The sequence below is a fragment of the Bufo gargarizans genome, chromosome 3 (genome assembly GCF_014858855.1).
Source record: "Bufo gargarizans isolate SCDJY-AF-19 chromosome 3, ASM1485885v1, whole genome shotgun sequence".
Classification (NCBI taxonomy): domain Eukaryota; kingdom Metazoa; phylum Chordata; class Amphibia; order Anura; family Bufonidae; genus Bufo; species Bufo gargarizans.
In genome coordinates, this window is record NC_058082.1 from 44,047,270 (window position 1) to 44,060,488 (window position 13,219).

Genomic DNA, 13,219 nt, shown 5'->3' on the forward strand with positions numbered 1-13,219 from the left:
TTTTTTTCACAAGGTGGGCATAGCTACAGTGAAGGGGCACAAAGGTGGGCATTAGTACTGTGTATCATTAACCCTATAGTGTGTTGTTCAGGGGTGGGAGTGATTTTTGTTCAGTTGCAACCAAGTGATCCACCAACCCCCGACCAACTAGGCCTCCCCCCAAGAGTGAAAGAGACAAGCAATGCATAGCACAACACAACCAGTGGTTTACCTCCCATGGAAGCAGACCACGTGACTGCTATGGGGCCCAGCACTGAACTCCTTCTTCTGTTCCTGACATGAAAACACTTATTTTTCATCACCCCTAGAGATTTTACAGCTTCCATTGCTGTAACTGTATAAATTGTTAGGCACTGAGCTCCCCCTAGTGGTGGCTTCACTGCTATAATTCACTTTATGGAGCAGCAGACATAGAGCTGTACGTGGAGGTTTATCAATGTATTTATGCTAGTTCTGGTTCAGAATGAGCACAATATTTATGAAGCACCTATTCTACTTTTTCCAACAATGTTGGACTTTATCAAGTCGTTTAAGGTGGAGGAGGCAGAGGGTGCCTTTTTTTAATTAAAATTTCTTCTGTTATACGACACTCATGTACGGAGAAATGTGCTGGAGCGGGGAAGTTTTGCTCTGGGGTCTTATAAGATTTGTGTGCACCCCTAAGCACAAGAACTTACCGGAAAGGACATTATATGCACTGCGAATTGCTTTAGTTTGTTATTAAAATGTCAGTGCACCAGCCTTAGGTGCCCCCTTTACAGCCTGTACTAGTCACAGATGCCCCCACTATACCTTGGCCCATTCACAGGAGCTCCTGGTGTAGCCGACCATAGGTCAGGTGTGGTACAAAGCCTTTAGGTTTTAAGAATGGTGGCAATGAAACATTGTGGGTGTCTGAAATAATGATCTACTAGACAATACAAATCAGTCACCCATCAGATCACGATGGACTTGGAGGCCATCCACGGTGTAGATCCAGATCACTATCCACGTCAATGTCCAAATATAAGCAAGATTGATTGGAATAAACTTGGTTGTGGACATCAATATTGAATCCATGCAATATCTCTATTATAACGCAGAACAACCCTGCACTGAGGTCTCTAGGAGGAACCAAATGGAAGATGATCCAACATGAACCATCTTCAGGGCAGCAATCAGGCATTTGGCAGCCATATATGCTTGATATGTTCCACTGAGGCAACCATCATATTAGTCTTAATATGACAAAGATAAATAATACTGAGATGAAGAAGAACCAAGGAGAACATACAACAGATGAAGACATTTAATGTCTAGATTACAGAGGAAGTTTCTGTATTGCATCAAAGTTCATTTGAAAGAGAAATGTCTGATTAGCGCCACCTTTTGGAAGTGGCTCCCTATGAGTCAAAGCCTAACCTTTTGTTTAGCAAGCCATGGAACATAATGGGAAAATAGCTAAGCCAAATATCCATCCTCAGCTATTTCAGGGTGCTTGAAGATGCATATTTGGCTTGGCTATTTTTCCTCGGCATGTTCCAAGGCTTGATAAAAAGTCAGACTTGACTCCTAGGGAGCTACTTCCAAAAAGGTGACACTAGTGAGATGGTTCTCCTCCTTGGAGATACCAGTAAACCCCTCTTTCCTCCCCCAAATGAAGTTAATTTGAAAAATAAAGGGTTGAAGATCATGTGACCCCAGAGCAAGTCATGGATGTTGTGCGATCTATGAATGTGGTTTGAAGTACTGATAGGGCTCCAAAGTAATAACTCTCCCGTAGGCCATGGGTAGATGGCAAAATATTATGCCATCTGTGGTGGAGCCAGTAGATTTCCCATAAATATTGATAGGGAACAATTTTAATTTAAGAACAACCAATATGACTTTGAAGCACCATATGAATAAACCAAACCTACAAAACCTGCATGATGGTCACAGGAGATCTTCAAAATAAGAGGCCCCTTATATTATCACAAGAGTCAAATTTTTTACCTAGGTTTTCAGTTTTACCCAGATGTCCGTTGATGACCCATCCCAGCCTACCCATAGTGCAGCATGGAGGGGCTCGGTGAAGGTAGCAGTGAAGGTATACAAGTGTCTGATGGGGTCACCAAGCTCATAAAACAACAACTTGCCAGCCTCATAGTCCAGGTACACTCTTATCTTATTACAGGACATTCTTGAAGGTAGCTGGATCACTTTGCCATCATGTGACACTGAATATGCACAAAACCAGCACAAACTCCATGACTTCTGGTTATTCCCAATCCATGAGCGGTCTCCTGTTCTTTCTATACTGGGGTAACTCATCCCAATCATCCACCACCCAAAGTTGCTGGTTTCTACATCCCAGTAGTGTTTACCTGAGGAGAAGCTTCTGGTGCTTAGAACCTGGTTATACTGGAACCTCTCAGATGTTTTGGGGAGATTCTGGGCAATATTTGAGCAGGATACCCTTTTGAAGTCATGTGAAATGTGGACATGTTTACCGGCCGTGTTCACATCTAGGAATAGCTCAGCCGGTTTCATGGTATAGAACCATATGTTGGCACTTGTCATAATGTGAGATAAGCCTGTGTGTAACAATTCTGAGATCAGACCGATATCCAGATCACCTGCATCATAGACTATTTTATTGTAGCTCTCTCCTTCCTCCTTCTCGCTCTCCTTGGTACAACAGAAGTCACCTTGCTCGGACTCTTCTTCTTGTATGACTCTTACTGTATCAGTCACTTGACTCAACTCCTCAGCGTAACACATTTTACTGTACAACTCATCCATTTTTATTTCCAGCCGCTCGATCAAATTGGAGACCAAGACTGACAGCCTATCCCCCTGTTTGGCAACCTCCTTGAGGACTTGGTTTTCTAGGTCATCCAGTTGTTTCCTGAGGTCGCCAAACAGAGCCATTACCTTCTCTGCACCTGCAGATATTTTCTTGGTCACTTCTGTGTGATACTGCTTCAAATGTTGGACTCTTTCCTCCGTTTCTTTTCTACTTAAAGTAAGAGTCCTATAAATGGTCCTCAAAGTCTCTCTCTTTTTCTTGAAGGCTCCATCCAACAACTCCACTTGATGTCCTCTATGTTCTCCAACCTGGTAACAGGTAATGCAGGTAGGGACTGAGTCCTGAAAGCAGTAGTACTCCAAGAACTTGTTGTGGACTGGACATTTTGTGATGGGCTCCACCAGCATGTGCTCCACTGAATGGTTATGTTTCTTTAAGTGCTTTTCACACATGGAGGTTTTACACTGAAGACAAGACTTCACAGCAGCTACGGGCAGGTCACAATATGTACAGTAGATACACCCCACCACGAGGTTTGGCTTAACAGACATGAAGTGCTGAGCTATGTTACTCAGGGTAGTGTTCTTCCGCAGCATGGGACGTTCCATAAATTCCTCCCGGCAGTCTGGGCAGGTGTAGACTCCAGATCCATCCTGGGTGTCCAGCACGTCTTTAATACACTTCTGGCAGAAGTTGTGGCCACATCTGAGGGTGACGGGATCAATATAGATGCTTAGGCAGATGGAGCAGTTTAGCTCCTCTCTCAGATCAGCAGTTGACATGTCTGACGGTCAGAGCGGGAAATGAAACCTAACAGTACAGACCGTTATCTGATTAGCTCTTAAAGGGCCAGACCCATTTTTTAAACATATTCTGTATATTCTTAAACATTGCAATTTATTGTCAATTATTTTTGACAATAATTTTCTAAAACATTAAATGCTTTTTTTTTTTTAAAGTTCAAGTCATCTTCTGCCTGTATTCTCTGGTGGTCCAGCCCTTACACGAGTCTTAGCCCAACCTTTCCCCCTACACCCCCTACCCAAACCAAAAATGGAGAAATCTCTTCAAAAATGTAATTCTGGTTTTGCTAATGCTGGTTCCTAATCCATTGAAGAGAACTTATGATGAGGATAGACACCATTACATGTTGGTCCCAAAGAAGAACGGATTGGTGGGGGCCTGTTTTATAACACCTTCACTGAAATAGACCAGTTCAAGGTACTGAGGTCCAAAAACATCAAATACACGATCTGTCCTCGACTCTTGGGCTTTACGTTGGGCTTTGAAGGAGGTGGAAGAATTTACTCAATTCCAGCTTTGATGGCACAATGATAAGAGCCACACGCAGTAAATAGACAACTGTCCCAGGCCCGGTGGACTCCATGGTAAGACTCTATCCATCTGTAGACCCATCAAAACCTTGATGTTCTGATCTCATATGACGGTTTTGCAGTGCTGAGGCCAAGATGTCCTCATCTCCTTGTTAATGTAGATGTAGATCCAAGTCAAGAAGGGAAAAACTGAGATGGATGTGGCCACCAATAATCTGAACGCACCAACCGAGGCTCTGTAACAACCAGCAAAAATTATTATAGCAGTTGTAATATAGTACACCGAAAGCAGTATTATAGTAGTTATATTCTTGTACATAGGAGACAGTATTATAGTAGTTATATTCTTGTACATATGAGCAGTATTATAGTAGTTATACTCTTGTACATAGGAGGCAGTATTATAGTAGTTATATTCTTGTACATAGGAGCAGTATTATAGTAGTTATATTCTTGTACATAGGAGGCAGTATTTTAGTAGTTATATTCTTGTACATAAGAGGCAGTATTATAGTAGTTATATTCTTGTACATAGGAGGCAGTATTATAGTAGTTATATTCTTGTACATAGGAGGCAGTATTATAGTAGTTATATTCTTGTACATAGGAGGCAGTATTATAGTAGTTATATTCTTGTACATATGAGCAGTATTATAGTAGTTATACTCTTGTACATAGGAGGCAGTATTATAGTAGTTATATTCTTGTACATAGGAGCAGTATTATAGTAGTTATATTCTTGTACATAGGAGGCAGTATTATAGTAGTTATATTCTTGTACATATGAGCAGTATTATAGTAGTTATACTCTTGTACATAGGAGGCAGTATTATAGTAGTTATAGTCTTGTACATAGGCGGTAGTATTATAGTAGTTATATTCTTGTACATAGGAGGCAGTATTATAGTAGTTATATTCTTGTACATAGGAGCAGTATTATAGTAGTTATATTCTTGTACATAGGAGGCAGTATTATAGTAGTTATACTCTTGTACATAGGAGGCAGTATTATAGCAGTTATATTCTTGTACATAGGAGCAGTATTATAGTAGTTATATTCTTGTACATAGGAGGCAGTATTATAGTAGTTATATTCTTGTACATAGGAGCAGTATTATAGTAGTTATATTCTTGTACATAGGAGCAGTATTATAGTAGTTATATTCTTGTACATAGGAGCAGTATTATAGTAGTTATATTCTTGTACATAGGAGCAGTATTATAGTAGTTATATTCCTTTATGTAGGGACAGATGTAGACTTACCTTCTGGAATCTTTACAGAGGAACATCCAGAGTGCAATGATTAGTAATCCAGATAGCTCTCTAGAAGACAATGACAGTTAGACCTGTATTACATTTGCCGATTGTCAGATACTTTATCGTTAACGGGCGCTCGGAGTAAAGCCTCTTTCACACGGGCTTTGCGAGAAAAGGTGCGAGTGCGTTGCGGGACATGCGCGATTTTTCCGCGCAAGTGCAAAACATTGCAATGCGTTTTGCACTCGCGTGAGAAAAATCTGCATGTTTGGTACCCAAACCCGAACTTCTTCACAGAAGTTCGGGATCGGTGTAGATTGTATTATTTTCCCTTATAACATAGCTATAAGGGAAAATAATAGCATTCTGAATACAGACTGCATAGTACAAATAATTAAACTCGCCTTAATCCACTTGCTCGCGCAGCCCGGCTTCTCTTCTGTCTTCTTCTTTGCTCTATGCAGGAACAGGACCTGTGGTGATGTCACTCCGGTCATCACATGGTCCATCACATGATCCATCACCATGGTAAAAGATCATGTAACGGACCATGTGATGACCGGAGTGACGTCACCACAGGTCCTGTTCCTGCACACAGCAAAGAAGAAGACAGAAGAGAAGCCGGCTGCGCGAGCAAGTGAATTACGTGGAGTTTAATAAAAAAAAATTTTTTTAAACCCCTCCCTCCAGCGCTATTGTACTATGCAGTCTGTATTCAGAATGCTATTATTTTCCCTTATAACCATGTTATAAGGGAAAATAATAATGATCGGGTCTCTATCTCGATCGTCTCCTAGCAACTTGCTTGCGGATGCTTGCGATTTTCACGCAACCCCATTCATTTCTATGGGGCCTGCGTTACGTGAAAAACGCACAAAGAGAAGCATGCTGCGATTTTCACGCAACGCACAAGTGATGCGTGAAATCACCGCTCATGTGCACAGCCCCATAGAAATGAATGGGTCAGGATTCAGTGCGGGTGCAATGCGTTCAACTCGCACATCGCATCCGCGCGGAATACTCGCCCGTGTGAAAGGGGCCTAAGGCTTGTAGCGATGATCTGGCAATGTCATAACGCCATCGATTTACCAATGAACGATCACAATCTGCTGCCAGCAAACAATGATGCAGTATAGCAGAGATGGCCAACCTGCGGCTCTCCAGTCGTTGTAAAACTACAACTCCCACCATCCCCTGCTGTAGGCTGATAGCTGCAGGCAGGGTGGGCATGCTGGGTGTTGTAGTTTTGCAACAGCTGGAGATCCTCAGGTTGGCCATCCCTGCAGTATAGGGAGTAGCAGTGGCATAGTGATCGCTCCTCTCCATCCCGTAGGACAATGGTGCTGAATGCGTTTTCTGGGACACAAAAGAAAACGGACCTGGCGCCCACTGACTTACAATGGTTTCAGGGCCGGATCCGTCATGGCCATTTAGAGATAATACAACCAGATTTGTTTATAACGGACGCAGACGGTTGCATTATCATGACGGATCCAGCAAAAATGCAGATGGAAAAGAAGCCTAATACAGCCCTTACTTTCCACCTCCACTCCCTTTTTCTAGGACTGTCTGTGTGTCAGTCTTCACTGTCATTTTACAATTCTATTCATAAACCACAGACGTGACATCAAGCGGTCATTCTTCTTACCTGCCCTCTTCCTCATGTAAAATGCTTCTTATATTACCAGAAACCAGCAACGGCACCAGTAGATAAGACGCTCCCATCAAACAGACGCCGCTGTGGAGACCGGACAAAGTCCTCCAGATCACATGACCTACGAGTTCAAATGACGACGTTTATTAGTAACTGTGGAACCATCTGGGTGTCAGATATGGGTGGCCCTGGTTCGTGTCACTCACCCGTTATGTCTGGGTTCACACTGAGGAGGAAGATCAGGGCGGCCGGGACCATATAGATCACCTGGAGATGATATCGAAACACGTAATGGAGTGTGCGCCCCGAAAATATGATAATGAGCCTCAATGGACACCGGGGCGCGAGTCGCCCCCTACTGACAAGTTGTCAGATGTCATTCAACTGCTTCTTAGTTGTATCTGTATCTGGGAAAGATGGGTGACAACCACCATGGCCGCTATTACAAGGGAGTATTGGTTTGTGGTGACAGCTTTCCCAGTACACATCTCATATACCATATCTGCTCCAGGAAATAATGAGAGGCAAGCAATATGGTCGCCTTAATGGCTTCTTCAGGGGTTGTTACTCAGCTTTCCTGGAGTCCTGAACGGCAAATCTGCCTGGTTATATAATGATATATTCATCATGACCCCCTATAAACCACACGACACACGTCCACCACTACCGGGGTCTGCCTTCCCTCCATAACAGCGCCACACTTCTCCATAGGCTGGGTCTGGTATCGGAATCTAATGGGGTCATTTATCAAACTGGTGTAAAGTAGAACTGGCTTAGTTGCCCATAGCAACCAATCAGATTCCTGCTCTCATTTTCCAAAAGAGCTGTAAAAATGAAAGGTGGAATCTGATTGGCTGCTATGGGCAACTAAGCCAGTTCTCCTTTACACCAGTTTGATATGTGACCCAATAGATTTATATTTTTTTCAAAAAAACTTTATTGACATGGCCCATTTAACAGAATGAAACATGTTTGCTCGGAGTTACTCACAATCCACATTTCAGGATCTGGATCATTGATCTGTAGAAAAGAAAGCGGAGACTGAAGAGGGAGCGACATACAGAATAGTGTCCATTACCAGCACGGTATCACTGCAGAAATCCTCTGTGCTGCTGGGAGGACCCTGATCCTTCCACTATGTAACTCTCAGCCTGTGACCTCCCACTAGATCAGCACACTCCTCTCCTGAAATCCTCTGTGCTGCTGGGAGGACCCTGCTCCTTCCACTATGTAACTCTCAGTCTGTGACCTCCACAAGATCAGCACACTCCTCTCCTAAAATCCTCTGTACTGCTGGGAGGACCCTGCCCCTCCCACTATGTAACTCTCAGCCTGTGACCTCCACAAGATCACCACACTCCTCTCCTGAAATCCTCTGTGCTGCTGGGAGGACCTGCTCCTTCCTCTATGTAACTCTCATCCTGTGACCTCCACAAGATCAGCACACTCCTCTCCTGAAATCCTCTGTGCTGCTGGGAGGACCCTGCTCCTTCCACTATGTAACTCTAATCCTGTGACCTCCACAAGATCAGCACACTGTTCTCCTGAAATCCTCTGTGCTGCTGGGAGGACCCTGCTCTTTCCACTATGTAACTCTCATCCTGTGACCTCCACAAGATCAGCACACTGCTCTCCTGAAATCCTCTGTGCTGCTGGGAGGACCCTGCTCCTTCCACTATGTAACTCTAATCCTGTGACCTCCACAAGATCAGCACACTCCTCTCCTGAAATCCTCTGTGCTGTTGGGAGGACCCTGCTCCTTCCACTATGTAACTCTAATCCTGTGACCTCCACAAGATCAGCACACTGCTCTCCTGAAATCCTCTGTGCTGCTGGGAGGACCCTGATCCTTCCACTATGTAACTCTCAGCCTGTGACCTCCACAAGATCAGCACGCTCCTCTCCTGAAATCCTCTGTGCTGCTGGGAGGACCCTGCTCCTTCCACTATGTAACTCTCAGCCTGTGACCCCCACAAGATCAGCACACTCCTCTCCTGAAATCCTCTGTGCTGCTGGGAGGACCCTGCTCCTTCCACTATGTAACTCTTACCCTGTGACCTCCTACAAGATCAGCACACTCCTCTCCTGAAATCCTCTGTGCTGCTGGGAGGACCCTGCTCCTTCCACTATGTAACTCTAATCCTGTGACCTCCACAAGATCAGCACACTGCTCTCCTGAAATCCTCTGTGCTGCTGGGAGGACCCTGATCCTTCCACTATGTAACTCTCAGCCTGTGACCTCCCACTAGATCAGCACACTCCTCTCCTGAAATCCTCTGTGCTGCTGGGAGGACCCTGCTCCTTCCACTATGTAACTCTCAGTCTGTGACCTCCACAAGATCAGCACACTCCTCTCCTAAAATCCTCTGTACTGCTGGGAGGACCCTGCTCTTTCCACTATGTAACTCTCATCCTGTGACCTCCACAAGATCACCACACTCCTCTCCTGAAATCCTCTGTGCTGCTGGGAGGACCTGCTCCTTCCTCTATGTAACTCTCATCCTGTGACCTCCACAAGATCAGCACACTCCTCTCCTGAAATCCTCTGTGCTGCTGGGAGGACCCTGCTCCTTCCACTATGTAACTCTAATCCTGTGACCTCCACAAGATCAGCACACTGTTCTCCTGAAATCCTCTGTGCTGCTGGGAGGACCCTGCTCCTTCCACTATGTAACTCTCATCCTGTGACCTCCACAAGATCAGCACACTGCTCTCCTGAAATCCTCTGTGCTGCTGGGAGGACCCTGCTCCTTCCACTATGTAACTCTAATCCTGTGACCTCCACAAGATCAGCACACTCCTCTCCTGAAATCCTCTGTGCTGCTGGGAGGACCCTGCTCCTTCCACTATGTAACTCTAATCCTGTGACCTCCACAAGATCAGCACACTGCTCTCCTGAAATCCTCTGTGCTGCTGGGAGGACCCTGCTCCTTCCACTATGTAACTCTCATCCTGTGACCTCCACAAGATCAGCACACTCCTCTCCTGAAATCCTCTGTGCTGCTGGGAGGACCCTGCTCCTTCCACTATGTAACTCTCATCCTGTGACCTCCACAAGATCAGCACACTCCTCTCCTGAAATCCTCTGTGCTGCTAGGAGGACCCTGCTCCTTCCATTATGTAACTCTCATCCTGTGACCTCCACAACATCAGCACACTGCTCTCCTGAAATCCTCTGTGCTGCTGGGAGGACCCTGCTCCTTCCAATATGTAACTCTCATCCTGTGACCTCCACAAGATCAGCACACTCCTCTCCTGAAATCCTCTGTGCTGCTGGGAGGACCCTGCTCCTTCCAATATGTAACTCTCATCCTGTGACCTCCACAAGATCAGCACACTCCTCTCCTGAAATCCTCTGTGTTGCCAGGAGGACCCTGCTCCTTCCACTATGTAACAGTCTGTGACCTCCACAGGATTAGCACACTCCTCTCCTGACATCCTCTGTGCTGCTGGGGGTCCCTACTCCTTTCACTATATAACTCTCAGCCTGTGACCTCCACAAGATCAGCACACTACTCTCCTGAAGTCCTCTGTGCTGCTGGGAGGACCCTGCTCCTTCCACTATGTAACTCTCACCCTGTGACCTCCACAAGATCAGCACACTCCTCTCCTGAAATCCTCTGTGCTGCTGGGAGGACCCTGCTCCTTCCACTATGTAACTCTCATCCTGTGACCTCCACAAGATCAGCACACTCCTCTCCTGAAATCCTCTGTGCTGCTGGGAGGACCCTGCTCCTTCCTCTATGTAAGGCCTAGTTCACACGAACGTTTTTTTTGCGGGTGTACGGGCCGTTTTTTTGTGTTCAGTATACGGTCCGTATACGGAACCATTCATTTCAATGGTTCCGCAAAAAAAACGGAATGTGTTCCGTATGCATTCCGTTTCCGTATTTCCGTTTTTCCGTTCCGTTGAAAGATAGAGCTTGTCCTATATTTGGCCGTAAATCACGGGTCGTGACTCCATTCAAGTCAATGGGTCCGCAAAAAAAACGGAACACATACGGAAATGCATCCGTATGTCTTCCGTTTCCGTTCCGTTTTTTCTGAACCATCTATTGAAAATGTTATGCCCAGCCCAATTTTTTCTATGTAATTACTGTATACTGTATATGCCATACGGAAAAACGGAACAGAAACGGAAACACAACGGAACTCAAAAACGGAACAACGGATCCGTGAAAAACGGACCGCAAAAAACTATAAAAGCCATACGTTCGTGTGAACTAGGCCTAACTCTCATCCTGTGACCTCCACAAGATCAGCACACTCCTCTCCTGAAATCCTCTGTGCTGCTGGGAGGACCCTGCTCCTTCCACTATGTAACTCTCAGTCTGTGACCTCCACAAGATCAGCACACTCCTCTCCTGAAATCCTCTGTGCTGCTGGGAGGACCCTGCTCCTTCCACTATGTAACTCTCATCCTGTGACCTCCACAAGATCTGCACACCCCACTCCTGAAACCCTCTGTGCTGCTATGCACATGCTATCATTGCTTCCAGCTTCAGTTTGCTCCAGCAGATGCAGGGTTAATCTTACTTGCACATAAGCAGCCAGGGCAAAAAATGCCGCCATCAGTCCGTTGCAGACCCTCCATAGTCTCTGCTGATATTGGGGGCTGAGGACTGGGTCGGCCTTTGGACTGGAGCCCGAGTCTCTATCTGCTGGTTCCATGTTCTCAGGGCTCCTGCAGGGTGATGTGGCCCCTCAGTCCTCCATGCAGATTCTGTGTCCCCCTGGATCTCACTCCCATTCGTCCAATCACTTCCTGCTGAGTAAACTCCGCCTATAACTACAGAGAAGCCGCCCATTACCTTAACCCCTTCCCTGCCCGTCCTCTGTAACCCCTGCAGTTTCTGCATGGACACCCCCCTCAGGTTTATCTGGACACATATGGCTATTACTTCTCACAGCTGAGGGTTTGTTACAATTTGTCTGGATAGTCCCCTGTGCAGTGATCACACTGTCCTCCTCGTTACAATGTATCAGTGCATGTAATATGTATCAGTCTGTTCATCTGCCAGAGTACTGTCCATACTGGATACAACTGTAACAAACCCACACCTGTGATAAATACTAGGCTTGAACAAGCATATTCCTGTTCACTGACAGCAAGCAGAGGAATTAAAAAACAGTGCATTAGAAAGTCGCGGATCTGTTCAACCGCCTATCAGATGTAGCAGAGCTGTGTCTTCCCGCAGCCCCATGTAAACCAGCAGGTCCTGTGCAGCTGTCACATTGGACCACAGCTCCCATCTTGTGTCTGTGAGGGAATGCTTCTCTCCTGAAATCCTCTGTGCTGCTGGGAGGACCCTGCTACTTCCACTATGTAACTGTCATCCTGTGACCGCCACAAGATCAGCACACTCCTCTCCTGAAATCCTCTGTGCTGCTGGGAGGACCCTGCTCCTTCCACTATGTAACTCTCAGCCTGTGACCTCCACAAAATCAGCACACTCCTCTCCTGAAATACTCTGTGCTGCTGGGAGGACCCTGCTCCTTCCACTATGTAACTCTCAGTCTGTGACCTCCACAAGATAAGAACACTGCTCCCCTGAAATCCTCTGTGCTGCTGGGAGGACCCTGCTCCTTCCACTATGTAACTCTCAGTCTGTGACCTCCACAAGATAAGAACACTGCTCTCCTGAAATCCTCTGTGCTGCTGGGAGGACCCTGCTCCTTCCACTATGTAACTCTAATCCTGTGACCTCCACAAGATCAGCACGCTCCTCTCCTGAAATCCTCTGTGTTGCTGGGAGGACCCTGCTCCTTCCACTATGTAACAGTCTGTGACCTCCACAAGATCAGCACACTCCTCTCCTGAAATCCTCTGTGCTGCTGGGAGGACTCTGCTCCTTCCACTATGTAACTCTCAGCCTGTGATCTCCACAAGATCAGCACACTCTTCTCCTGAAATCCTCTGTGCTGCTGGGAGGACCCTGCTCCTTCCACTATGTAACTCTCATCCTGTGACCTCCACAAGATCAGCACACGTCTCTCCTGACATCCTCTGTGCTGCTGGGAGGACCCTGCTCCTTCCACTATGTAACCCTCATCTTGTGACCTCCACAAGATCAGCACACTGCTCTCCTGAAATCCTCTGTGCTGCTGGGAGGACCCTGCTCCTTCCTCTATGTAACCCTCATCCTGTGATCTCCACAAGATCAGCACACTCCTCTCCTGACATCCTCTGTGCTGCTGGGAGG

General features: G+C 46.0%; 2 protein-coding genes across 3 annotated transcripts; both read right to left on the reverse strand.

The window, feature by feature from the left end:
• Window positions 1–1,551: 1,551 nt before the first annotated feature.
• Window positions 1,552–3,571, reverse strand: LOC122930950 (E3 ubiquitin/ISG15 ligase TRIM25-like). The gene has a single exon (XM_044284728.1). It carries the CDS (start codon window positions 3,550–3,552, stop codon window positions 1,975–1,977), a length of 1,578 nt encoding a protein of 525 aa, XP_044140663.1. The 5' UTR covers window positions 3,553–3,571; the 3' UTR covers window positions 1,552–1,974.
• Window positions 3,572–4,198: 627 nt separating this feature from the next.
• Window positions 4,199–11,772, reverse strand: LOC122930951 (transmembrane protein 220-like). Of its 2 annotated transcripts, XM_044284729.1 has the most exons (6): window positions 11,553–11,772; window positions 8,007–8,036; window positions 7,223–7,283; window positions 7,011–7,137; window positions 5,369–5,428; window positions 4,199–4,340 (listed from the first exon to the last, which is right to left on the reverse strand). In XM_044284729.1, exons 1-6 carry the CDS (start codon window positions 11,685–11,687, stop codon window positions 4,208–4,210), a joined length of 546 nt encoding a protein of 181 aa, XP_044140664.1. In that variant the 5' UTR covers window positions 11,688–11,772; the 3' UTR covers window positions 4,199–4,207. The 2 variants fall into 2 exon arrangements, with proteins under 2 accessions (XP_044140664.1, XP_044140665.1); XM_044284730.1 differs by lacking the exon at window positions 8,007–8,036.
• Between the last annotated feature and the right edge of the window lie 1,447 nt (window positions 11,773–13,219).